Source organism: Canis lupus, chromosome 11 (assembly GCF_003254725.2).
Source record: "Canis lupus dingo isolate Sandy chromosome 11, ASM325472v2, whole genome shotgun sequence".
NCBI classification, from domain to species: domain Eukaryota; kingdom Metazoa; phylum Chordata; class Mammalia; order Carnivora; family Canidae; genus Canis; species Canis lupus.
In genome coordinates this window covers 25,795,148-25,819,776 of record NC_064253.1, presented here as the reverse complement: position 1 = coordinate 25,819,776, position 24,629 = coordinate 25,795,148, and the positions used below count along the sequence as shown (strand labels likewise).

General features: G+C 42.1%; 1 protein-coding gene across 4 annotated transcripts in view; it reads right to left on the bottom strand.

Annotated features, from left to right (window-relative positions):
- CTNNA1 (catenin alpha 1) overlaps positions 1-24,629 on the bottom strand; it is a 185,544-nt gene that overhangs the window by 5,885 nt on the left and 155,030 nt on the right. For all 4 annotated transcript variants that reach the window (XM_025432739.3, XM_049091833.1, XM_035696639.2 and 1 more), the window contains exons 10-13: positions 22,752-22,844; positions 9,700-9,856; positions 1,506-1,706; positions 791-942 (exon numbers count right to left, since the gene is read on the bottom strand). In XM_025432739.3, the coding sequence (XP_025288524.1) occupies positions 791-942; positions 1,506-1,706; positions 9,700-9,856; positions 22,752-22,844 (603 nt within the window). The remainder of the gene's footprint in view (positions 1-790; positions 943-1,505; positions 1,707-9,699; positions 9,857-22,751; positions 22,845-24,629) is intronic.

Sequence of the window (24,629 nt, the reverse complement as noted above, 5' to 3'; positions counted from 1 at the left end):
CCGCACAGCCAGCAGTGCTCCCTGCAGCAGGCGGGCTCTGGCCCAGGCCCTTGGGACCCCCAGGTGGCCCCGGGGGACGGGGATGCACACTTCCTGCTCTCAGCTCCCAGAGCAACAGGCTCGTGCTCAGAAGACGATGTGAGACACCACATGCCAGGGGAGGGCAACTGGGAGACCCAGCCCTGGCACCCTGGGCCATATTACGGGGGTGGTGTCCGTGGCTTCTCAAAACCCTTGTATTTACGCCACCTGGGAGGGCTGCTGGGTATTCCCTCCCATAGGTCAGAGAAAATGGGTCATGTGGGGCCCAGAACAGAGAAGGCACATCAGGGGAGCTTGAGCAAGGGCTGCCACAGGCACTCCTCCTCACCCCAAGGATACAGAGGCTCTGGGATCTCCCACCACTGTCAAGGACAGGGGCGTCCATGCAAAGGATGGCTTCAACCTGCATGAAGGAAACACTCCCTTCTCAGAAAATAACTGAAGAGGCTTCACTGTGGGTTCCCTGTCGCACACCACAGTCTGCCTATCTGTGGGGAATCTATGCCTGAAACTAAATTATCAAAGCCAACTCATCCTAGCTCCCTGTCTTGGCCCAAGTTTGGGCTCTAACTTGCAACTAAAAGTCATTTTAGACAACATAATTAAATATATCTCATTCTAACAGCTTTTAGATTCATGGTTTTAATATACTGCCACCGCATCTGCTGAGTTCCAGAATGATGCATTGCTCGAGTTTAGCAAACGATAAGAAAGAAGCTGTTAAAACGTCTGAAATGCAGTTACTCACCCTTATCATCAACACCGCTTTCCTGATGTCCCGGATGCCGTCGTACACGAGGCGGGAGGCATCGATAAACTCATTCTCATCCATGGGCTGGGCTGGATCCGAGCTGAGGGCTTCCACAGCCGCCTCCACTTGCTCGGTAAAACGTGGCATGACTGTGGAGAAAGAGGCACGGCAGGTCCAGCTGGCCCAGCAGACAGCATTACTCTACCTGCCCCCCAAATCCCTCAAGGAGACAGAGGAAGCCAGGTGCATGATGAAGAGCCTGTGCCTCCAACCCATGTGAAGAGTATTTACAGTTGAAATAAACTAAATGCCATATTTTACCAAGACTCAAATCATCTTTGTCTCTGACCAGATTTTACAGTATTGGATTTGGATGGGAGAGACATGAAGTGAGAAAAATTGGAGGCCCTGCTTAAAACTAGGACCGTCCTTAATTTAGTATTTATTCACTAAAAAGAGACTTAACTCAGAAGTTCATCTTTAATAGTATGTTCAGAATTAATCCCATAATTAGCTGGGGACACATGTGAAAGGAAAGTTGTCAAAGCCTTATAATTTGGCTCATCAACTTCTCAGTCTGACATTCACCCTGACATTACTGTATGAAAGCCTGAGCTACATCCTGATCTCGTCCTTCCTACCACGAGGGCCTGCACTCACAGGGTGGACATGTGTGTGTGGGGAGTACCAAAAAGGGAGGGAGTCCCCAAACCTGTGTTGGAGAGCAGCTTCGTGGCTTCCAGGACCTTCTCCGTGTAGACCCCTGGCTCATAGTTGTCCATCTCTGAAGTGACTACATGAATGACCCGAGCAGCCCGTCCTCGAATTGCACCAGCTGTGCGGTCCAGACCATCCACATCTTTCTCTTGGAGAGCAATGACGCATTTGTTCACATCTTCCAAAATGTGATTCTCTAAATAACAAACAAAAAGCCGAATAAGGGAAAGGGCATTCCACTAGAAGGGGGACAATGGTACGCTGGCATCTACTGCTCACCGAGTGCTCATTTTGTGCCAGCTGCAGAGCCAAAGCTTCCCATGTATCATTTCACTGAAGACCAGACTAACCACTTAATTAACTGTCCCACAGAAACTCAACCCATAATCACCTCCAAGGATAATAATCCTCAATTCCAAGTTTATAGAGAGAGAGAGGAAGTGATCAAGAGATCTTTAAAGTACAGTTGTTCTGTAAGCCAGGCAGAAAATTCAGATCGCAGAGACCTTGGTAACTTCTCTCTTCTTTAAATAATTTCACTAGCCTTATGTCCAAAACAAAGTCTTAAATAGAAGAAAGGGTTCATTATAAGTCTCTATCCTTCCAGTCCTTTGCCCTTCCCTCTAGTAGATGCCAGTACTCAGACAATTTGCCAAGAAGCCAGGACAGCCCTGGGGTAGAAGGTGCTAGAAAGCAGAATGAAGCCACCCCTGGAGGGCACCAAGGGAGCCTCCCTGATACAAAAACATTTAGTATCCCTTTCATGGGTGGCCATGGGCCTACTGTGGTATTTGCAAAGACCCTTGAATTGTGTTAAGCTGACAGGTGGCTCCTACCAATCAGAGAAATGGATGTGGACGACCCACCAAAATTATTTTTCCTCAAAGCAAAATGCTTGACACTAGAGTTTGGGAACGTCAGAGTAAAGAGCTTCTGCTTCATCTGTAATTACAGCAAAGTAGAAGCAACTAAAATATCCAAGGGCAGAGTAGGTAATAAATTATGGGCACTATACAGCCACTAAAATGGATGATGTCCATCTGTAACAGCTGAGCCAGGATGGTCCAGGCAACTGTTCTCACTCACCCAGAAATACAGGGACCACCAGCAGACAGCCCAGATAACAGGGCTGCTCAGACTATGGGGTGGGTGCAGAGTGACATAAAGGAAAGCCCCATAATCATCTGGCCATTCCTGCTCAAACAAAAAATGAGATGTAGGCCGCCTGGATGGCTCAGTCAGCTGGGCAGCTGCCTTCAGCACAGGTCATGATCTTGGAGCTCTGGGATCAACTCCTGCATCAGGCTCCCTGCTCAGTGGGGAGCCCTGCTTCTCTCTCTCCCTCTGCTCATTCTCATAAACAAATACATACATACATAAATACATAAATAAAATCTTAAAAAAGAAAAAAAAAAAAGACGTAGTAACTTGTAGAAGACATGCTCCCTTGCCTAAGCCAACAGGTGATTTCTTTGCCGGCCCTGGCCACCATAGACATCGGCGTGTCATTATTCTGGACTGCCTCCTGATTGAATCCACTTCTAAAACCCAATTACCCTTCCCCTGCAACCTCTGCTAACATAGTCAAGTGATAGGTGACAGTGTCTAGAAGGGAGATAGCAGATAGCGTGACCTCTTAAGATACTCCCAACAAGACAGGGGTCCTGGTGCTATTTCCTTTCATGTCCAAGGGAGCCAGAGGCAAGTGGTACTCAGCATATCCAGCAAAGAACAGAGCACCACAATGCCCTGCCTCTGGGCTTCAGAATCCCCTGCAGGCCCCAAGAACCAAAGCCTTCCTCTCTGTAGTTCCCAAGAGACTGTAGGCAGGGGCTCCCTAAGGGTCTCTCTGTTCTGAGACCACTGGTATAATAGAATAAGATGAAAAAAATCACTACGAGAAGTAACAACGTGAAAGAACTGAAGAGATTTGGCAAAAACATGTTTCCTCTAAAATTAAACACACCCTCCCATACGATCCAGGAGTCACACTTCTTGGTATTTATACAAAGGAGCTGAAAACTCCTGTCCACATAAAAACCTGCACATGGGTGTTTAGGACAGCTTTGTTCATAACTGCCAAAACTTGAAAGCACCCAAGATGTCCTTCAGTGGGTGAATGGGGAAAATAAGATACATCCAGACCATGGGATATTGTTCAGCATTGACAATGAGCGATGAAGCCAAGAAAAGACATGGAGACACGTTCACTGCATATTATTAAATGAAAGAAGCCAACCTGAAAGGCTACACACACTATAATTCCAACTATATAACATTCTGAAAAATGTTAAAACTATGGAGACAGTAAAAAAATATCAGGAACTGGAGGTGGGGAGGGAAAAACAGGCAGAGTACAGAGGATTTTTAGGGCAGTGAATACTGTATACGACACCATAATGATGGATACATTTATCCAAATCCACGGAAAGTACACCAACCGAGAATGAACAGTAATGTACATCATGGGCTTTGGGTGATAATAATGTATAGGTTCATCAATGGTCCTAAACGCGCTACTACAGTGGGGGATGCTAATGATGGGGAAGGCTGTGAATGTGTGGGGTCATGGACAGATGGAAAATCTCTATCCTCCACTTAATTTTGCTGTGAGCTTAAAATTGCTCCAAAAGTTATTTCTTTTCTTTAAATAAATTAAAATATTTCCAATGAAAGCCAAAATTTCCTATTACAGAAGGGAAAAATGAGTTACCACAGTAAGTAGCTAAGAAGACCCTAGTTTTGAGTCTACTAATTAAAAAATTAGAGGGGACTTGCTAGGGTTTCCATCATTGTACTATTAACAGAAAAAACAGATCAAACTTTTTACATAAACAAATTTCAGAGGAGGATATGTGAACCAACCACAGGAATAAATGAGTGGGGAGGCCACTGGAGGCATCATTTATATACATACTCTCTACATAATTAATGTAAACTGAACAGACTGGGATTGAGCCTGTGCACCATACCAGCCTGCGGGGTAAGAACTGCTGCGTTTGCTAATACCTAACACATTTTACATTTGTATTTCCTATCAAAGAAAGGAAAGTAGAAGGATGGAAAGGAACGAAAAAGAAGGAAAAAGGATTCCTCACTAAACCATGGACCAATGTTTTCTCATAATACTGATTTTAAAACTCATCCTGTTTTAGGATTCTTAGTACAGGGCAGGAAGCACATCTTAGAATCAATGAAGCATGGCATTCTTTTTTGTTCATGAGACAAAGCAGCCTGAACTTCCACCAAGGATTTGTTAACCTGCGTCTAGACACCTATGTTTTTAAAATCGATCTTGACTTTCTTGAATTCAAACTGGCTTTCCTCCAGTGAGCCTAAACCAGGGAAGGATTTGCCATGCTTCAGCACCAAAGGAAGGCTTCTATTTTGGGAAGCTGACTAAATAGTCTCTACAGTCACTGCACAGCTGTCTCTAGGAAAGCCCCATCCAGCTGTGGCTACCATATACCCAGGACACAAGCACCGATTCTGCTCTCTGCACTTGGGCCCCTTAGCAGAAATGAGTTTGCAGTGGACATGGACAAACATGGGAGGGTTGGAGGTACCTACGCTACCTTAAACCATAAATTCCTTTAGCTTTAATTGACTTTTCAAGGAAACTCAGCAGGGGTCCATTATGGGTAGAAAAACCAATCTGTACCCCATTAAAGACTCTGTTCAACACTGGAGGTGCCTCTAAGTGGAAAAAAAATCCACAGATACAGTCTATTTAGTAAGGATCATATTATGGACACTATTCTGTTTTTCTTTTTTAAGATTTATTTATTTATTATTCATATGAGAGAGAGAGAGAGAGAGAGAGAGAGAGGTAGAGAGAGAGGCAGAGACACAGGAGGAAGGAGAAGCAGGCTCCATGCTAGGACCCTGACGCAGGACTCGACCCCAGGACTCCAAGATTGCATCCTGGGCCAAAGGCAGGCGCCAAACCGCTGAGCCACCCAGGGATCCCTATTCTATGTTTTTCATTTCAAAATCTTTCTAGGCCAGCCTTCAACTATCTACCTCATTCTTTTTGATGGCTGCAAAGTACCCTACTGAATAGACAGAGGTACCATAATTTACTTATCTAGTCTTGTCTTAGACGTTTTGATTGACATGAACACCCTTGTACAGGTATTTTGGGAAACATCTGTGTACATATCCCTGGAGAAAATTTCTAGCAATAGGATTACCAAGTCAGAGGGCATACATGTTTAAAGTAGATATGTGGTGCCTGATTGCCCTCCAGGATCTGAGCCAACTGGCATTCTTCAGAAAGGCTGCATGAACTCATACTTTAATCCACAATGGATAACAGGGCCCATTCTGTGTACCCTTTGCTTCTGGCTATCTCTATCTCTACCAATGTATACTTATGCAGACATAAGAGATGATAATCTGTAACAGGAAACATACTGAGTCACTGACATTTACCCTGTTATAGACTAGCCATTTGGGAAACAAACAAAAAAAACAAACCAGGGGTGCCCAGGAAGCTCAACTGGCTAAGCCTCAGATTCTTGGTTTTGGCTGAGGCCATGAGCTCAGAGTCCTGGATTGAGCCGCGTGCTGGGCTCCGTGCACAGTGTGGAGTGTGCCTGAGATTCTCTCCCCCTGCCACTCCCCCATGCTCCTACACTTGCTCTCTAAAATAAATAAAATCTTTTAAAAATTAAAAAAAAAAAAAATCACCATTAATTCATGAGGAAGCCAGAACATGTAGGTATTAACTATCTTGTACAAGGTCACATAGCTAGTGGGCATGGGAAATTAAAACCCAACTTCACCACTGCCTTATCTTCAGTTTCATAGGTATTTTGCTCTTAAAAACAAACAAAAAAAAAATTGATATAGTAATCCTTTTATTTAACGGCCTTCCGTTAAAAATAATGACCTTGCAATCAGACCAAATTCTTTGAGCACACTGACACTTAATGAAGAAGTACAAATTACCAATCTTAGTTAGGTGTTGCCCTAAAGTATCTAATACAGTATACTATTTGTTTCCAAGAGCATGTGGTAAAGAACTATAATAACCCCAATCAGAACCACTTTAACCAAATACTTGAATTTAAGGGGGTAAGAAAAGGAACTAAAACTTCCACATGTAAGCAGAATAAATGCACAAGAAAGTAAACTGCATTTCCATGGAAAATGTTTATCAAATACAATTCAAATGAAATTCAGCCTTTATCACTTTGATAAATTTCAAACTCCTGTCCTTAAGGATCAGTCAATATAAATATACTCAGGATTTGCTGAATGCACTCTACCATCTTACCCATTTCCAATATTTACAAGGGACATTTTGAATAGAACTAGGTGAAAAGGAGCCCCCGCTCCCTCTTCCCTGGAGGTGGCCTGCATGACCCTCTCTTTCAAGTGCCACTGTCTCATATTTCATATACAGCAACCCAAGTTTCCCTTGCCCTACAGCCTCAAGAAATGCTTTGTGGCTTCACCATATACACAAAATGACCATTACTTACTTTACTTACTTACTTACCCAGGGATCCCTGACCATTACTTTTTGAGCACAAATTTAGATAGGACTTGTGACAAGTATGGGAGAACTTTGGGAACCAAGGGGACCAAATACCCAGGAACAATAGCAAGAAAGCAGTCCTATCCCTAAAAAATGGGTTCTCACTGGAACTCAGTGAACAGGCTACAGTGAACGTCTAAGCACCATGGACTCCAAGGATCTGATGGTGGAAAATCACTAGTGCAAATGTTCCATAAAATCTATCACACTGCTGGAGGTACCAGAATACAATACAACTACTCTAGGGAGTCTAGCTGCTTCTTTAATCTGCACTTAGCAAGGATTTATGAAGCCCACCAAGCCGAAGCCAGACTCTGTGCTGGGCACATGCCTGGCAGCCCCTTACTCAGAAAATGCCTATTTCCTTGATAGAACTACCAAAGCATCAGCGTGCCACAGGGCAAGGAGAAAATGGCAAGGGGGGCAGATTAGAATGAGGACGAGATGTGGCTTTTTGCCTAAAGGCTGCCCACGAACGCAGATCGACATCTACTCTCCAATCCATGGTGCACAACTAGTGATGCTAAGGACTGCATGCCACTGGGGCCTGCCCAGTTCAAAGCAGGTTCCTCATGATGAGAGCCAGTCGCTTCCCTAGCAAGGCTGTATCGGGTGAGGTGGGAAGATGTCCCTAGTCACCCCACACAGAAAGTGCTAAAAGCTCCCATAGGTGAGGCAGGTATGTGAGGATATAAACGAGTGTGAATGCTAAAAACTAACTGGTCCATCAAGCAGAACTCTGCAAAGGCATCTAGTTGTCTCCTTCTTCATCCCATGCCCCTATAAAGCATAATGTAAGAGAGTCAGAAGAATTATAAATAATAGCCTGGCCCTGTTAATCATTTAACTGCTTGACTCTGCTAAGCAAGCCTAGGGTAGACCTCTAAAATTCAGATACTCTGAAACCACCACCATGTTCTGACAGAAATGTTCCATGTGTTTGCTAAATAGAAACTGTCTAAACTCATTCAATCGAGTCAACCCTTACACACTCCTACATTTGTATAAAAACTGAACATACTCACCAGATAAAAGCATATCTGTTAAAGAATTTGTCTTCTCTTTGCCATGCTATTGTTTTATATCCTATACCCTAAAGATACTGCCTGGATCCCACTAAATGCTACTGTAGAATCCTTTTTGTTCTCCAATTTGAAGACTGTTGCAGGAGGACATTTGATTCTATTACATTTTATTTTGCTGTAAGAAGGACTGAAAATCCCTTGAGACCAAACTTGAGCTATACCCAACCCAATCATAAGAAGTGTAGGAATGTAGTCTCTTCTCTCCAGAGGGGGCTTTACGTTTAGATTTCAGATTTTGTTGTTTGCTTAAAAGTGTGCTGTGAAGGTGGAATGTTGTTCTCTAAACCTATGAAAAAGAGTAACTCAGTACTTCATTGGGAAAAACAACAGAAGGCCAAGATTTCCCAAAAAAGCCATTGCTGCATTTTTGGCACCTGCAAAGATGTGCTTGCAAATGGGTTTTTTGTTTTAAAGTACCAGCACCTGCAATTTGGCAGTCCTGCAGGAGCGTGGTTCATCCCCTCTCTCTGCAGTTTATGGATTGCCTGCTCCCCACTCTCATGTACAGCCACAGCTACCAAGCTCAGGGAGAACAGGCAGAGACAGGAGGACACTGGCATGCGGAGCACACTATCATCCTATATACAGGTAATTGCTGGAGGACTGTGCTATGCATGTATTTAAGCCCTGCTTCTCTTTCAAGCCCCATTGAAACTCACATCTCCCATGTTCCAGCCTGTGGTTACCTGGGGTGACAGGCAAATTTGAGTCCTCCAAGTACCCAGCCACTGACTGCCCACAGCCACCAGCCACAGGAAGCCTGGCACCTCCAGAAAACGAGCAGTGCAGCTAAGGGCAGCAGAGGCCCTGTTAAATGAAGAATGCATTTCTACTTGCTCAACTTGAAGGGGATGGATTGAAATTTATCTCTGTGTGATAAACAGTGAATTGCAGTTGACAGACATTTTCTATATGAATGCAATTTACTATGTCATTACCAGTTTATGTTTATATAATGAAATCAACTGTTTTTGTGAGGTGAATTACCCAGATTTATTTTTTGCAAGTTCATAATTAAATGGCACTTAAATATTTCCTCTCTGTTTTCTGTCTGTCATGGTGCAGTTAAACTATGATCATTTCTGAGAAAGAAAGGAAGCAGCTTTCCAAGAAGTGGGGGGGTGGGGGGTGGGTAAAAAAAAGAACTAAAGGTGATGGTGTTATGAATCCCTTCTCCTAAGTTTCACAAGCTCCTAACAAATACAGCCTCTCCCAGGACCCAGGTCAATGTGTTTTCTAAATACAGTATCAGCAAAAGGGCTGGGTGGTGACGGTGCCATACAGGTAACAGCTGAGTTGCAAAATCTTAACTCTACACGAACAGGGCAAAAATGCCAGCCAGCTTTCTAATTCCTGCTTCTAAGATCAAGACTAGCCCCAATTCCCACTTCACAGGAGTGCTAGTTTGTTGTTGTTTTTTAATTAAAATGAAAAGCATCACAATATCATTGCTAGAATAATTTATCTGCTCAGACTAGGGGGCGTTTTGATTGTCCATTATTGTGACAAAAGTAATTTTGCACATTCTCACATGCTTCTCTGGAGAACCAGCTCATTACCTGAGACAGCCAAGAAGTCATCAATGGAAGTAATGTCATCGACAGCATCTGTGAGAACACGAACTTGTTTTTCCCACTGTTCTTTAAAAAGATCCATGTTCTCTTGGGCCAGTTTACTCTGTGGTTTTGCTGCTAAAGCCAGTGCAGCATTGATAACCTGCAAAGATATTGAAGTTTCATGTTTACACTTTCAGAGTCAGGAAAATAAAGTATGTGGAACACTTTGGGCAGTAGAGTGGCTGCGGCTTTGTCTCACACGTGTACCAATCACCAGCACCGGTGACACCGCATGTTCCACCACAACACTCACAAAGATGGAAGAGATAAGTGTTAGACAATAGGCTGTAAGTGTGAGCGTAAAGGAAAGACACTGGAAATGCACATATGTAGTGAAACAAACTAATAAAACTATCTCTGTTCTCTCCACTCTGTGATGGCAACTCTTTAAAATTTTTGACACTGTATTCAGGCTTTTTTCAAGTTTGTTTGTTGGGGGGGGGAGGGGCGGGGGGCGCGGGCAGAGACACAGGCAGAGGGAGAAGCCTGACATGGGACTCTATCCCGGGTCTTCAGGATCACACCCTGGGCTGAAGGTGGCGCTAAACTGCTAAGCCACCCAGGCTGCCCCAGGCTTTTTTCTATACACAAATGTATGTTAAGTATGTATGTCACACTATCTTGTTTCTTCTTTTAAGTACTTCTCCATATCATTAAATACAGGTTAAAAACATTGTTTCTTATTACATCCTATGGATGTACATTGCAATTTTCCTATTACACAATTTCTAGGTTTGATTCAGTTATCCACCATTCCTAATTACCTTGTGATGAACATCTGGTATGTCAGATTCTGCACAGCAACTGTAAAATTTGTTAAGTTTAAAAAGTAATTCTAGGGGTGACTGAGGGGCTCAGTCAGTTAAGCATCCAACTCCTGATTTCAGCACAGGTCATGATCTCAGGATTGTGAGATTGAGCTCCACGTCGATCCCACAGAGCATGGAGCCTCCTTAAGATTCTCTCTTTCCCTCTGCCTCCCACCCCCATCATTCATACATGCTCTCTCTAAAAAATAAGCAATAAAATAAAAAGTACTCTGTAAAAACAAAACAACAAAAATCAACCAAAACGTACTCAGCTTTATGGAGATATAATTCATATGCCAAAAATTTCACCCATTTAAGCCACACAATTCAACAGTTCTTGGAATATTCACAGTTGTGAACCATCACCACAGAAATTTTTGGAACATTTAGAACATTTTCATCACTCCAAAAACAAATCCTATATCCACCATCGGTCATTCCCATCTCCCTCAACATTCCTTAAACCGACCTACTGGCAACCACTAACTTTACTTTTCATTCATTCTATGCATTTGCCTATTCCAGGCAGTTCATATAAAGGGAATCATATTAATATGTGGGGTTTTGTAACTAGCTTCTTTTACTTAATGTTTTCAAGGTTTTTCCATGCTGGAGAATGTGCCAGCATTTCACTCCTTTTTATTGATGAATAACAGGCCATTAAACAGATACATAAGATTTTATTCATCCATTCATCAGTTGATGGACATCTGAACCACTTCTACCTTCTGGCCATCATGAATAAAGCTGTAATGAACATTCATATATATATTTCGTTATTCTTGGATATATAAGTAGGACTGGAACTGCTGCGTCATGTGTTTAGCTTTAGAGAAACTGCCAGACTGTTTTCCAAAGCAGTTGCACAATTTTACATTCCCACCAGCATGTATCAAGGTTCCAATTTCCCCACATCTTCACTAACACTTGTTTCTTTTCTTTTCTCCCACTCTCTTTCTCTTTCCTTTTTAATGACAGCCATCCTAGTGGGTGTGAAGTGAGATCTCATTGTGGTTTTAATTTGCATTTCTCTGATGGCTCAGGATGTTGCACATCTTTTTCTGTGCTTATTGACCATTAGCATATATTCTTCAAAGAAGTACCTACTCAGATCCTTTGCCGTTTTCATTCAATGAGTAAACAACTAAATGAAACTGAGGGAATAATCAGTAACGCTTCTAGGTACAAGGTCCTTATGAGAGTTATTAGAAATAAATATATTTGTAATAATGCAACTTGGAAAGGAAGCAAAGACAAGATGAAACTAGTGGTGATGGAGTGGAGATCCGGATAAAGCAGAAAGACAGCTACCACAGAGGCACTGAGCATGGAAACCAAGGGGAGGACCTAGGATTCATTTTCTGAGGTGCCATAGGAACCACATGCCTTTAGGTCATGTGTTTAATTCCCAATGTAGTGGAGCAGTACTCAAGAATAATTATCAATTTAGCCCTTAAAGACTTGTTAACAAACTGAAGAATCAATCACACTTTCCAGACCAGTGCAGCTGCCCCTCTTTCCCCCGACAAACAAGTGGAAGTGCCGGACCACCAAAACTAGCAAATACAGATTTGGAGACGTGGGGGACTGGGCCATCCACTTACTAGTTATTAATGGCCCACCACTTTCAAAGGTATATGGGTTTAAACTATTAGGTATTTATGAGAAGAGATATGCCATCAGCTTTTCACAGCTATGCCGTGGTCTTCCCCCATCTGTGTCATTTCAAGGCTTGTTCTGTCTCTTTTCCTTCTTGCCATTCATTCACTTTCCACCAGGTTTCACCAGGGAGGACTATGCTCTTCATTTTTTAATTGATTCACTAAATGCATCAATGAATCAGAGCAGAGTTAGACCTTGTAAGAATATCTGGCTGAAGAAAATGTTTCCTAAGAGAGCCAAATAAACAGGGGCAAGGAATTAATTATATGTTTTAAATACGATTAATCCTCTATTACAAAGAGAAAATTGGTCTCTTTGTTCTGTAATATCTTATCTCAAACAGTATAATGGAGAAAAAGTACTTTGTCTGAGGTTAACTTTCTCATTTTCATTACAAAACTGTTTACAAAGGACATGTGATAAATTAAATACTCATTTCTGATGACTCATAGTAAATCAGAAATAGAAAGATACTTAACATACTACTTTAAATAATCATAAAACATAATACTTAGTGGTGAAATCTAGAACCACTTACCTTAAAAATAAAGATGTTATTAATGTTAACCTATCATCACCATTAGTTAAATAATAATATAATAAAATAGCTAATAAAATAAAATGGGAAAGAGAAGTACAAGAAAAAGCTCTTAGAAAAAAGACAACAAAATTACTTCTCGATAGAGATGACCTTAGTTCATCTAGGAAACTGCAAAGTCACCTAAAAAGAATTTTACAATTATTAAGAGTAATCATTAAGTAATCATTAAGACCATAGGGACGCCTGGATGGCTCAGGGGTGGAGCATCTGCCTTTGGTCAGGGCTGATCCCGGGATCCAGGATCGAGTCCCACATCAGACCTCCTGCATGGAGCCTGCTTCTCCCTCTGCCTGTGTCTCTCATGAATAAATAAATAAAATCATTTTTTTTAAAAAAAAGGTAGTTAGACAATATAAATATACTTTAAAAATGAACAAATTGTTCTATATGCCAGAAAAAAGTTAGAAAATAAAATAAGAATATCATATCTTTTTGAAAGCAATTCATAGGAAATATAGGGGGTTAAATCTGTGAAGAAACCCACATGATTGAAATAACGCTAAGTGACTAAACTTTTCTAAGGTACATTACAAAAACTCAAATAGCAACATATTTCTTGTTTAGGGGTAGGAAGCATGACCTATCCACAAATTAATCTGGAGCAATAAATAGCTGGGAATAGCAAAAAAAAATCTTGGGGAGAGCAAGAGAAATGAAGTGAGATAATTAAAATGTAATACAAAGCTAAAGTAATTAGAACAGAATCATCTAAAAACAGACCCTATCAGAGAACATAATTCAGTGTACGATAAAAGTGACGTCACAGACCAGTGGGGAATAAAAGTACATTATTTTTATGTTTGATGTGCTCTCTGGAGAAAAATAAAATTAAAGCCTCACTTCATGCTTACATTTAAATGCTAAGATTGTTTTCAGATAGATGAGATAACAAAGCTAAAGCATTTGTTTATGCTTTCATTTAATATTTAAATAGAAATATTTTTAAAAACAAATAAATAGAAATATTTTACTTCCTTTTTTTTTAAAGGTTTTATTTATGAGAGGGGGGTGGGGGGCAGAGACACAGGCAGAGGGAGAAGCAGGCTCCATGCAGGGAGCCCAACGTGGGACTTGATCCCAGGTCTCCAGGACCAGGCCCTAGGCTGAAGGCGGTGCTAAACCACTGAGCAACCGGGCTGCCCTATTTCTTACTTCTTAGAAAACTCTCCCCTATCTTGCCCTATTTCCAAGTAACAGTGGGAGAAGACAATTCATAAATTTGACTACATTACTTCTGTATTTAAGTATATATAACAGATGAAGTATATAGTGTTAGGTAAATCTATTAACGAGAACACCAAGATACTAGTAGAAAAATGGGGAGAAGAGATGGACAGCCTACCTAAGATCAACGAAAAATGACTAGTAAACAACTAGGGGAAAATATATACTGTCACAAATCAAAGAAATAAAAATTAATGTGCTAATATTTTTCCTCAATAAATTTGCAAAAGGCCCAAAACTAGGCATTACACCATGTTGAATGGCAACCTTTTTTTTTCTTCAGGATTTTATTTACTTATTCATAAGAGACACAGAGAGGGAGGCAGAGGCACAGGCAGAAGGAGAAGCAGGCTCCCTGCAGGGTCACGCCCTGAGCTGAATGAAGGCGGACACTCAACCTCTGAGGCACCCAGGTATCCAATCCTGAATGGCTGGCAACTTTAAAAATGCTGCTGTTGGCTAAAATCTCTAGAACAACGTCAAACAGGACATTCTCATCTCGTTTCGGACTGTAGGGGAAAAGGAGTCTGTTCCCATTAAATATTATGTTGCACCATTACGTGGGAAGTTATCAGGCTGAGCAAATTCCCTTCTATTCTGGTTTACACGGTGTTTTTCATCAGGCTGTGATGGTAGACTCTGTCAAATGCTTTTTCTGTTTTATTTCCACTATTCTGGCTATTTTTTGCTTGTCTCCTGTGCTGCCTTGTGTTTCTCTACTAACGATGAGGTTCCTCAAGTTTACAACCTCTGCTGCCTTCTCTCTTTTGGTACTCCTCCCCTCACGGCGGGCAATCTCATCTAGTTTCACGATTCTGCATACCACGTGGGTGCTACCTACGCCTGTACCTCCTACCTGGACCAATCATTTTAGCTCCCAACTCATATTCATGCTATGTACCAACCAACTCCACTCTGATATCCCACAATTTCCTGCACTCAATCGTGCTGAGTGGTCTTTCTTCAAAAAAAAAATTTTTTTTTTTAGATTTTATTTATTTATTCATGAGAGACAGAGAGAGGCAGAGACACAGGCAGAGGGAGAAGCAGGCTCCACGCAGGGAGCCCGACGTGGGACTTGATCTCGGGTCTCCAGGATCACACCCTGGGCTGAAGGCGGCGCTAAACCTCTGAGCCACCTGGGCTGCCTTTTATCTTCAAAATTCTTGATCACTCAAGATGAATAATGTTTGAGGACATTTCTTTAATCAGTCAATGTCCTCCTCTCAAGTCTGGACTCTAAATGAGTATTTGTGTCACATCTTCTCCTCAAACCTGTAACACTTCCCCCCAGCATCCTCACTTTTAACTTATAACTCAGCTGCTTCCTATTTAAATGACGTGAATGCAATCAAAAGATAATGTCTATAGGTTCCTATGACCACATCGACCCACCTACCTGCATCTGAACCATGTACTATCTTACCTTTTTAAAAATGAGGTGTTCAATCTACACTCCCATCTCAGATCAACCTTTCTGCCTGTCCACTAGATTTCATTTCATCTGCCGTGCTCCAGGACATTGCTCTAGCAATTCTCCCTCTATTCTGTATTATTAATACAGATATTAATATCTGTATCAATATTCTCTTCTAAATTCTATTGATCATACAGATGCTACTCGCTCAACAGGGCGTATGCTTGAGATCCTCTCTCTCCCTCTTCCCACTCCCCTCACACATGCATGTGGATTTTCTCTCTAAAAAAATAAATCCCGAAAAACCACAAAAAACAAACCCAACCATGTGATTATAAGCTAATTTTAGCTCCCAACTAAAAATAAAAACAAAGGAACTCTCTCAATTCTATATCCATCTTATGTTATACTATCTCATGTTTCTATAAACCTAAAAAAGCTGCCAACATGCTAACTTCAATCCCTCTCTTCTCTCTTGAACCCACTCCATTCAAGCTTGTGTCTCCTCAACTCCACATAGACTTCTTTTGTCCAAGGTAATTTATGACATCTACATGTTGCTGAATCCAAGGATCAATTCTCAGTTCACATTCTACAACTATTGATGTGAATCAACATCCTTCCTGGAAACACTGTTTTTCACTTGGCTTCCAAGTAGAATCAGTTTCTGGTGTTCTGGTCTTACTAACTCTTCCTCAATCTCCATTGCTAGATACTGCTCACCTCCCCAAATTCTAAATGCTAGAGCATCCCAGTTTCAGAGGTTCTTAGACCTTTTTACTCTACGTATACTACTCATTCCATTAATAAGTACTTTCAGGCTCACAGCTTTAAGCATTACGTGTATGTTAATGAATCTCAATTAATATATTTGTCCAGATCTGCTCCCTGAATTTCACTTAGCGGCCTGCATACTAATTTACATGCTCAAAACTGAGCTCCTGGTGGTGCCTAGGTGGCTCAGTCGGTTAAGCATCTGCCTTCAGCGTATGTCATGATCGCAGGGTCCTGAGATCGAGCCCCACCATCAGGTTCCCCAGTCAGAGGGGAGCCTGCTTCTCCCCTTCGCTCTGCTGCTCCCTTCAGCTCCTGCTGTCTATCGCTCTACACGCTCTCTCTCTCTCCAATGAATAAATAACATCGTTAAAAACAAAACAAAACCGAGCTCAACTCTTCACCCAAACTACTTTTTCCTATCAAAATAAATGACAGTTCCATCTTTCCAGCTACTAATACTGAAAACCTTGGATTTCTCCCTGACTCTTCTCTTTCCCCTCCACCTCACATCTAATCCTTCAGTAAATTCTATCATCAAAATATATCCAGACTCTAACCTGTACCCACCATGTCCACTGGACTCTTTTCCTTGATTAGCATAATAGCCTCTGTTTTGGTTTCCTATTGCTACTGTAACATATTATCAAAGTAGTTGAGTTTAAAACAACACAAATATGTATCTTAAAGTTCTAGATGCCAGAAGTCTAAAGTGGATCTTACAGAGCTAAAATCCAAGTGGCAGACCTATTCTTTCTAGGCACTTTAGGGGAGAATCCAGTCCAACTCCTAAAGGATGCCCACATTCCTCTGCTTGTGGCCACATCGCTCCAATTCCTGCTTCCATGATCTCAGTATCTTCTCGGATGCTGATACCCTTGGCTCCCTCCTATGAGGACAATTATGATTATTTTGGGGAAGCCACCGGGAAAATCTAATCACTTATAGATCCTTAGTGGGTTTTTTTAACCTTTGCAAAGTTCCTTTTGCCATAAAAGGCAACATATTCATAGGTTTCAGGAATTAGGAAATGAACATCTTTGTTGGGGGGGAAGGGAGAGATTATTCTGCTTAGCACAGCCTGCTGAGAGGTATCTCTGTTTCTAACCCTCCTGACAAAAGTCACAGGGAGAGTGTTCAAACCTAAGTTAGATCATGTCAATCCTCTAATCAAAATCCTATAATGGCTTCCCATTCAGAGTAAAGAGCCAAAGCCTTACCATGGCCTTAAAAGACCCCAAACCACCCAGACTCTTGTTAGATATCTGATCCCTTTCCTCAAAGCCTCTGCCTTTGCTGTTTGATCTACCTGAGTGCTCTCCCCTCAGGTACCCTCCACAGCCTGCTCAGTCATCTCCTCCAGGTCTTTGCTTCTAAATCATGTTCTCAGTGACATCTTTTCTGACATTCTAACACATCAGACTTTGTGGGATGAGGCTAAAGCAGTGCTTTAAAAGAAATTTATAGCATTAAATGTTTAAGCATAACATTAGAAAAGAAGCTATCAAACCAATGGTCTCAATGCTTAGAATTTTAGAGACCAGAGAAATAAGAGCACATTAAACACAAAGCAAGTGGAAGGAACAACAGAGTAGTAATCAATGCAATATAAATCACTAAACCTCACTCAACAGCCAGTGTGAATATCCTTGTATCTACTACAGAAATTGGATTGTTAAAAACCTTCCCACAGGGCACCTGAGTGGCTCAGTTGGTCAAACATCTGCCTTCAGCTCAGGTCCTGATCCCGTGGGTCCTGGGACTGAGCTCCACATCAGGATCCCTGCTCCAGGAGGGTCTGCTTCTCCCTCTGTCCCCTCCCCATGTTTGTGCTTTCTCGCTCTCGCTCTCAAAAAAACAAGAACAAAAAAACCCACCCACAAAGAAAAACTCAGGCCCAGTGACTTCATTGGTAAATGATCCCAAACATTTAAAGGAAGAATACTCATTATACAGCCTTTTCAAGAAAACAGAAGAGAAGGAAACTTTCCAAACGTTAGGATATGGAAGATGAGACTTTACAGAAAAAAGAAAACAAAAGACCAGTAGTATCAAAGTGCTAAGCCCTGCAAGGAGACTTGGTATCTCTGCTGGCCTGTTCCTTGCACATGCCTGTCAGAGTGGGTGGAAGTGGGGTGGGGCAGGCAAGGTACAGACACTTCTAGTCAGAAGCATCTCCTTCGAGCTCTTCTGTGATACTGCTTTGAAAGAAAACGTTAGACAATATCAAAAATGGAAAAGTGAGCTGGTTCAGAGGTAGATGGTTTTCTGATTGTGAAATAACAGATGGGTGAGAGCTGAGGTCACAAGGGTACCCTGGCCTATAGGCCTTGGATACCCCTTTAAGAGTTATATATTCTCACCACCAACAGGCCAGGCCTGTGTGGGTTTGTGCTTTATTTGATGCTTGTTAGGCCTGTCAGCTACTGAAAATGATCAGTGTTCCCAGAAGCACAAAGGGAAAAGCAGCAATATGGAAGATAAATCTAAGGAGGCACAAGAAAGAACAGGCAATTTCATAAGTTATTCCTCTAGTTAGCGAGAAGTACTAAAATGGAAAAAAGAAAAAGAAATGCAGATAAGCAGTGGCTTGAAATACTTAATTCGACCTTGTGTAGATTTCTAAGAAAGGCCATGCATTAAGCCAGGCTCTGCGAATTATTAAAGTGCCAGATCTGTATTAACCTAAATGTACAATGCTCATTCTCACAAATGAACTAAGGAAAATAAAATATTAAGTGAGATCATTTCCAAAATGCCCTCCTACAATTTTAAAGACTCAATTGTCAGAAATCACCTTCTTTTTCTTTTTCCTTTTATCCCCCCTGGCCAGCACCAAATGAACTAAAAAAGTGAAATGTCTGAGGCAGCTACCATGGACTAAGACTTAGGAACATTCACAAATAAGATATGTCAGGAATACGTGGGGTACAGATTCAGATCTTTCCTCAAAACAGTTGGAATTTCTCCTTATAAAAGCATGTGAGACTAGGGGTTTCTGCTCAGATGGAAGCGGGACCCCTCCTGGTGCAGAGAGAGCTCAGCCAGAGAGTAGAAGGCAATGCAGGCAGAGACAGCTGACCTACTTCCTTTTTATAATAGCCATGTCACCAAAAAATGTGGGTGCTTTTTTATCCCCCAAGAAAATAAAGCCACTTTCAGGTTCCTTCCTCCTCAACTTTAATCTCAAATATTTGAAGCTAACATCACATCACTTAACCACTAAAAAGTTAGTACTTTAGAATAGTTCCCATTTCCAAAAGTTAATGTGCTATGGGGTGAACCCCAAAATGGGGGAAAAGTTCCTTTAGAAGTTCCATCTATCATCTCTCCCTTTCAGAAAGGAATAATAAGGTCTAGGAGCCAACTCTGAACTATAGGTGGAGCCAGAGAAAAGCAGCCCCCAGCGTAGTTATGCACAGAGGGCACCCCCTGCACAGGGGAGTGGGCTTCCTAAATGCAACAGCCTGTATGAGAGGCACAAAAATAGCCTGGAAACACGTCACACGTGCTCCATCCTGGGGCCAGATACCGACAGCAATCTCACAATAAAGAAAGATACTCCCTAGGAACAGTCTACACACTATACAGTCTACACACTATAGCATATTAATTAAACCCGACCTTAAACTCCTGGCACACTATTTAGCCTAGTGGATTAACTTGCTTCGACTCTGTTTATCAAACAAGCCACTGACTGTGGACGGGAAGACCTCAGGACAAGGGCCCTGGTGCTGGAGATTGCTTCCCACATCAGGATCAAGACTGAGGAGAAGGCTTCACTGAAAACCCTCTTTCTCAGAGGGATGGCCACCAGCTCCTTTGAAGAAGAGGTCCTCTGAGGGTGCAACACATGGGCCAAATAAAGCCAGATGCAGTCCCAGAAGAGCGTAATTCTTTGCCATCCTCAAAGAATTTCATAACTTTTCATTAGTTACCAATCATTTAAAATGGAGACTGGACAGAAAAATCTCAATTGCTGACTTCTCTTTAAAAATAATGAAAAGGACCTAACAACAATGGGCTGGAGAAGAGTTGCAGCTGCCCCACGTAGAAATGGCACAGTTTGTCCCTGCCATGCCTGCAAATATCTGCTCTATTTGCAATCGTGAGCCTGCCCAGCCCTGCTTGTGCGCATGGGCAGGAATGAACCTAAGCCAGGGTCTGGGGGGTAAGCAACACACTTAGAGAAACCTCTTTGTATCCAGAACATACACTCAATACCAAGTGTGATCTGGGCATAGTTTAGGCCTACTCTCCTAGAGGGTTTGTCCTAGCAGGAGAAATGAAACCACCCAAGAGAGGCAGAAACACTGCTCTCTGAGGGCAAACTCAAACCAGTGCAACATGGCCCCCCGCCACACATGATTTATGCACACCAACATTTCATTATGAACTACAAGACTCTCCACACAATTTTTCTCCTAAGCTTTAAGATCATTTATATAAATAATCTTGGTAGGTGTGATCAGCGTATGTTACCATCTGTTTCAGCTGGTATGTGAAAGTATTGTCACTTTTCAAGCATTTCAAAACCAAATGGAGAACCAAGGACATTAAAAACAAAGTGCTGATAGGGTAAAATGGCAAACTTGAGAAAAGGAAGCCAAATGTTAGGAATCTACTCTAAATTTACTTCATATACTCAGTCATCCATGAACTTTCTACAGGTGACTCAATCCATTGTGGTTTTTATCTTTACAGCAGCTACCAATTCCTACCAGATTTCATGACTGGATTAAAACAGGAAAGATGCCCATAATATAATATGGATTCACAATCAGCCCATCATACTAGTGTTTAGACAAACCAACTCTCACTGACACGCTAGATCCACATGGGTGAGATAGGAACAAATGCCCTAAACCTGTGCACCAGTTAGGAGCCCAGATTAATAACCAGGTGCTACTCATTGTGGTGGCCTAGCTTGATTGTCAGGAATTATTTACATGAATGAGATCTCAAAATATATTTTTTTAAGATTTTATTTATTTATTCATAGAGACACAGAGAGAGAGACACACACACAGGCAGAGGGAGAAGCAGGCCCAATGCAGGGAGCCCGATGTGGGACTCGATCCCGGGTCTCCAGGATCACGCCCTGGACTGAAGGTGGCGCCAAACCACTGAGCCACCGGGGCTGCCCTCAAAATATTTTAAAGCTGGTTGCAGACTAACATAGAAACTGCATTCCTGGGACCTCTCTTTTGTTATTCCAGCCCCTCTGCTTTGTTTCTCTTTATCTGTGGCCACTGCCATCTGGCAGGACATTTAGAGAGTAAATGTAAATCCTTGGAACTCTAATGAGCAGTCTCGAAGTGAGAAATCGGAGAGGGAACCTCTTTCCATGGAAAACGGCACTTATATTGTTTAAGAACACCTGGGACTGTCAAGGAGCTTCAGGCCCCACAGACACAGCCCATTCCTCTCACAGGAGGCAGGCAACACACTGGGCATTTAACAAAAAGCAACTGTTCTTCTAGAAGCTGGAATCTTTTTTTTTTTTTTTTAAGATTTTATTTATTTATTCATGAGAGACACAGAGAGAGGCAGAGACACAGGCAGAGGGAGAAGCAGGCCCCATGCAGGGAGCCCGACACACAGGACTCGATCCCAGGACTCCAGGATCATGCCCCGGGCTGAAGGCAGGCACCAAACCACTGAGTCACCCAGGGATCCCCAGCTTCAGAGTCTTAAGAGTCCCAGGTGTTTAACCTAGCCTAATCACTAGTCTTCCAATATGCCATTATAAATGGAGAAAAGTTCTTGAGCTTTTATAATTCAGGAGCAGGCTGGATTACATTATTACTATCTGTATCAGAATGCTACTTTAGGACATTACAGAGTAATGGTTGTGGGTCTTGAATCCTGTTCTCTCCAACACAGAGATCCAAATCCGAGGCATTAAGAAGGAGTATAGGAGGGCAGCCCAGGTGGCTCAGTGGTTTAGCACCGCCTTCAGCTCAGGGTGTGATCCTGGACACCTGGGATCGAATCCCAGGTCAGGCTCCCTGCATGGAGCCTGCTTCTCCCTCTGCCTGTGTCTCTGCCTCGCTCGCTCTCTCTCTGCTATCTCATGAATAAATAAATAAAATCTTTTTTAAAAAATTGTAAAAAAGAAGAAGTATAGGAGGGTGGCTGTTACTCCTTCATGCTCATAGGAGAACTACCCAAATTTCAGGACTGCCAGATATTGTAGATGGCCCTCTCTCAAGGAGGATACAGACCAAATACTGTGGTCACTATCCCCCTCCATTTACCAGCAGTGAAGCACACTATGTATTTTAAATGAAGGGCAAGGGGACAGTAACATGTGATGCCTCAGAGAAATGTCATTTGAAGTTAAACACAAATTTCTCCAAGCTATGTGAACTCTGGATTGGTGTTCTGTACCCCACAAGACTTCCATGTAAAATCCTAAAAACAAAACTAAAAAAAACAAACCTCATCTCCACTGTAACCGAAATCCAATTTGGTGGTATCATAAACATTCATGGTCATACCTTACCTGAGGACAGAGGGCTTCTAGTTGGCTTGCTGACATTCGAACAAGCTTTACACCTTCTTCATTGTTTGAGATGGAACAGGCCAAGTTGGCAACCTAGAAGAAAGGAACACCATAAAAAGATCTTTGAAGATTTTCCTTTTGATCCCTAAAGAAAACACAGGTATACCTACTCCCACCCCTGATCTTCTACAGAACACATGCCAAGAGCACCAATGGTGTTTAACTTCTCATAGATTGGTTACCTACTTTGGAAGATAAATTAATTTTTTAAAATCTCTGTGCTAAAGAGATTATATAGACTTGTAACAAAGGTCACACTGTAACTGGTGGCAGAACCTTAGAGATTTCAGGGCATATAACTCAGGCTTTACATGTGCTCTAACCTGCTCCAACAGCAGCTTCAGTAAGAGGTTCTCATGGTACAGACAACAACATGAGAAAAGCTAAGGAACCAAGGGCATCAAGAAAGAATAGTTGGTATTCTCAAATAAAAATATACTACGCAGCTGTTGTTGAAGAAATAGAAATTCTGAGTTGCTATTCTCATGTGACGGGTGAATGGATGCTTACTAAGCCAAGAGGAGTTTTACTTGAACACAAAGCTATTTTTCACCTAAGAAAATAGTGTTAAGGGCAGCCGGGGTGGCTTGGCGGTTTGGCGCCACCTTCGGCCCGGGGCATGATCCTGGAGTCCTGGGATGAAGTTCCACCCTGTGGGGAGCCTGCTTCTCCCTCTGCCTGTGTCTCTGTGTCTCTGCCTCTCTCTCTCTCTCTCTCATGAATAAATAAAATCTTAAAAAAAAAAAAAAAAAAGGAAAATAGTGTTAAGACAACATCAAGATATACCCAAGACCATCTTCACCAGAAATGTAAAACAAAATAGGGATGATGTCCTATAGTTAAGAGCAAAACTGTCCTTTGACTGCATTTTTCAAAGCACTGACTGCTCAACTCTTTTCTGAATGGTACTGCCTCATCTGAACTAATCCTTTCCTTCCCACCCAAGCATCTTCCTGACTCTGCTCAGGTAGCCAGGAACAATCTTCCCAAGTTGTATCATACTTGCTCTGTGGAGGCCCTGCTGCTGCTGAGAAAGCCACTCTGTAGCAACTGTGAGGGTTGTGATCACTTACCCATGTTTCTAAATGAACAGGCTTGCCAATTCCATTAGCAATCCCAAGGACCAAATGAATACACACAGCGCTAAGACACATCTTTCCCCCAGTTGCAAATAGAGTTATAAATGACAGAGGTGCAGGCAGCTGAATGGCAGAGGCACTTTCTGGGAGCTTAAATGCCAGAGTAAACAAGGGCAAGGGCAATAACCTTTGATTTTCACTCCTTTACCTGACGTAAGCATATAAAGGCACAAGAAAAATTACATACTATTATGGCTGTTATTTGCAGTAGTATGTTTAGGGATTATCAGCTTTCTGTAAGCCTGTTCACTATCAGGATCCAGCAATGACTAACCATAAGAAGAAACAAAAGAAATAATGTGCAATTTAAACATAACATGTAAGGAAATGAAAAATTAAATCAGATCTTTAATGTTTAGGGGCCTTCAAAATCCTATAAAGAACTAACATTTATACTCCCTCTAAAGATTACAGTTCCACTTTCTAATAGCAACTGGACCTGGGCAACAAGGCACTAGTCTTCACAATGGTAACAGATAAAGTTGGCTGTAGATTTCTATTTGTTTACAGGTTACTGCAGAAGTGCCTGGGTGGCTCAGTTAGGTAAGCTGCCCACTCTGGGTTTCAGCTCAGGTCATGATCTCAAGGTCGTGGGATGGAGCCCAGTGTTGGGCTCTGACTGGGCTCTGTGCTCAGCAGGGAGTCTGCTAAGATTCTCTCTCCCTCTTCCATTGCCACC